Raw genomic sequence first — 2,964 nt, 5'->3', positions numbered from 1 at the left:
CCACAAATCACATGATCTACCTGAAGCCTCTCCAAATTTTCCGCATTATATCAGCCTTTAAAATACATTTCCTTGTATCAAATCTCAAGGTAGTGCAGGGTAAAAGTAGTTAGATTGTATCCTGAAGATTCTGAGGAAATCGATACTAGAAATCAGGCAGATCGGACACTTTTATGCCAGACCTTCTCCGCGCCACTTGAAAACAAAGGGCCGCCATGTTTCTCGGATCTAAGGACGCTTTATCTCGCGCAACGATAGCAAAGAAAATGAAGACAGCCAAACGGTTCTCGGCATTGCCGTGTGTGTGTCTCCTAGCCGCGGTGCATACGGCTGTATCAATTGTGACCTTTTCGGGAAGAACGGACGAAGTGTGTCTGTCGATTTTCGAGCGAAACAGGGCACCAAAGCGCAGCTAATCCCGTCGTTGACAATCAAGCCAAGCAAGTATGTCTCTCTTTTGCTCATACACTTGATTATTCTGGGAGGTGACGTGGAAACAAACCCAGGACCGAGGGGTAGGCCACCCAAATACCCGTGCATTGACTGCAAACGAGCAGTAAAAGACACTGATGCTGCGCTGTGTTGTGATGACTGCAACAAGTGGTTACACACTATGTGTATGGGGATTGGGGATGAATCGTATGAAAGGTTTAAGGGCTCTAGTGCTCTGTGGTTCTGTCCCATATGTGCCAATCTAAATCACAGCATCTTACAAAGTGCCCCCCCCCCCCCCATCCAAACGGGAAATCCCTTCGCGATCATCACTCCAAGCCCAGCCAACTCGATCAGTCAGATGACCGCAAACCTCTCCGCGACCCTCGCGCCCACTCCCAGCCACCTAAGCCAGCCCATCCCGGCAGACGTATGCAGGCCACGACCTCCTTCTCCCTCCTTGAGCGTCCCAGGCAGCCCAGTCCGCGCCTCAACACCTAAGCGACCCAAACCCAAAGCAAGAGCTCCCACGCCGACGCCCCCAGGAAGACAACTGAGACGCCTCAACGTGAATTGCAACTCGATCAGTTCCAAGCGTGGTAGTTTTCAGCACCTAGTCGATACTCATGACCCGGACATTGTCGTCGCCACGGAGACCAAACTGACAAGCAGCATTAATAATGGAGAAATAGGGGCCCCAGACCAAATTTCGGCCAAGTACAACATCTTCAGAGAGGACCGAAATGCCAAAAACCTAGGAGGTGGTGTGATGATTGCAGTGAAAAGCGAAATCGCGAGCAGCATCATGCCAAACCTGGACACAGATTGTGAAATCCTCTGGGTCCAGATCAGCCTGAAGGTGGATAAGAACATAATCATTGGAGGTTTCTACCATCCCCACACAGCCAACTCAACCAGCTGTGATGCCTTCGAAACCGCTCTGCAGCGCCTACCTCCGTCCGCCACCACCAACTTATGGATAGCCGGAGACTTCAACCTCCCAGATATCGACTGGAGATCCAACTCAATGAAGAAGGATGCCAGCAACGTAGGGATACAGCGTCGTTTCCAAGATATCTTTGATGATGCAGGACTGACCCAAATGATCACCGAACCAACCAGAGCCAACAACACCCTAGATCTCTTTCTCACCAACAACGAGACACTAATATCCAACTGGAAAGTAGTTGAAGGCATATCGGACCACGACAAAGCGGTTCTCATCGACGGTCTTCTCCCCCCGCACAGGCTCAAGCAGACACCAAGACAAATCCCTCTGTATAAAAAGGCGGATTGGTCTAAAATGGAACACGCCATGGACAACGTCTACAATGAGCTGAGGGCCAAAGCAGGAAGCACTGTCGAAATGATGTGGACATCCCTTAAGAACGCACTATCGGATGCCATCAGCGCCAACATACCACACAAGACCGCCAGGCGCAAAGATCAAAAGCCGTGGATAACGAATCCCATACGCAAGCTGATGAAGAAGAGCACAGCACTAAGCAAAAGAAAGCACAAGAACAACTACTCACGCCAGGACAGTCAAAAACATCGTGAACTGAGGGCCAAGATACAAAAGAAGATCAGACAGTCCTACTGGATTTACATCGAAGACATCCTCACCCCAAACACCAATAGCATGGAGGACAGGACAAAAGCAAACAAGAGGTTTTGGACCCTAATCAAACACACCAAGTGGGACAGCATAGGAATACCGCAGATGAAGAGCCCTAACGGCGATACGGTGGTAGACAGTCAAGGAAGGCAGAGCTACTAAATAACCAGTTCCTGTCTGTATTCAGCAGAGTCACACCACCATCACTCAGACAGCTGTGCAAAAACATTGCTGAGAAAAAGACCCCCCCGATGCCAAACATCCATGTGTCAACACAGGGGATCCTCAAACTCCTAAAAGACCTCAAGCCCCACAAAGCTGCCGGCCCAGACCAGCTCAGCCCGAAGGTACTTAAAACACTGGCAACCAGCATCGCCCCCATCCTCCAGCTGATATTCCAGAGATCCCTCGACACAGGAGAGGTACCGCAAGACTAGAGACAGGCCAACGTAGTACCCGTCTACAAAAAGGGTAACAAGAGCGACCCGGCAAACTACCGACCAATATCCCTAACGTGCGTATGCAGCAAGTTACTCGAACATGTTATTGCAAGCAACACCATGCAGCACCTTGAGAACCACAACATCCTGCACAACCGTCAACACGGATTCAGGGCAAAGCGGTCATGCGAGACCCAACTAATCGAGTTTGTTGACCAAGTCCATAGAGAGCTCATCCCTGGCCAAAGAACCGATGCTATCATCATGGACTTTAGCAAGGCCTTCGACAAGGTCTCGCATGCAAGGATCCTCCTCAAACTAGAGCGATATGGCATCTCAAAGCAAGCCCGAAGCTGGATCAACAACTTTCTAACCGGACGCAAGCAGCGGGTTGTCATAGAAGGGGAGGCCTCAAGGAACGAACCAGTTACATCAGGAGTTCCCCAAGGCTCCGTCATTGGCCCTCTGTTATTC

At 50.3% G+C, this 2,964-nt stretch overlaps 1 protein-coding gene across 1 annotated transcript; it reads left to right on the top strand.

Annotated features, from left to right (window-relative positions):
* The first annotated feature begins 793 nt into the window (after positions 1-793).
* On the top strand, positions 794-2,212 carry LOC135487880 (uncharacterized). The gene has a single exon (XM_064772067.1). The coding sequence runs from the start codon at positions 794-796 to the stop codon at positions 2,210-2,212; it is 1,419 nt and encodes a 472-aa protein (XP_064628137.1).
* Positions 2,213-2,964: the final 752 nt, after the last annotated feature.

Source organism: Lineus longissimus, chromosome 5, assembly GCF_910592395.1.
Source record: "Lineus longissimus chromosome 5, tnLinLong1.2, whole genome shotgun sequence".
Taxonomy (NCBI): Eukaryota; Metazoa; Nemertea; class Pilidiophora; order Heteronemertea; family Lineidae; genus Lineus; species Lineus longissimus.
Note: the sequence above shows the minus strand (reverse complement) of the source record. Positions and strands in the feature narration are given on the sequence as shown.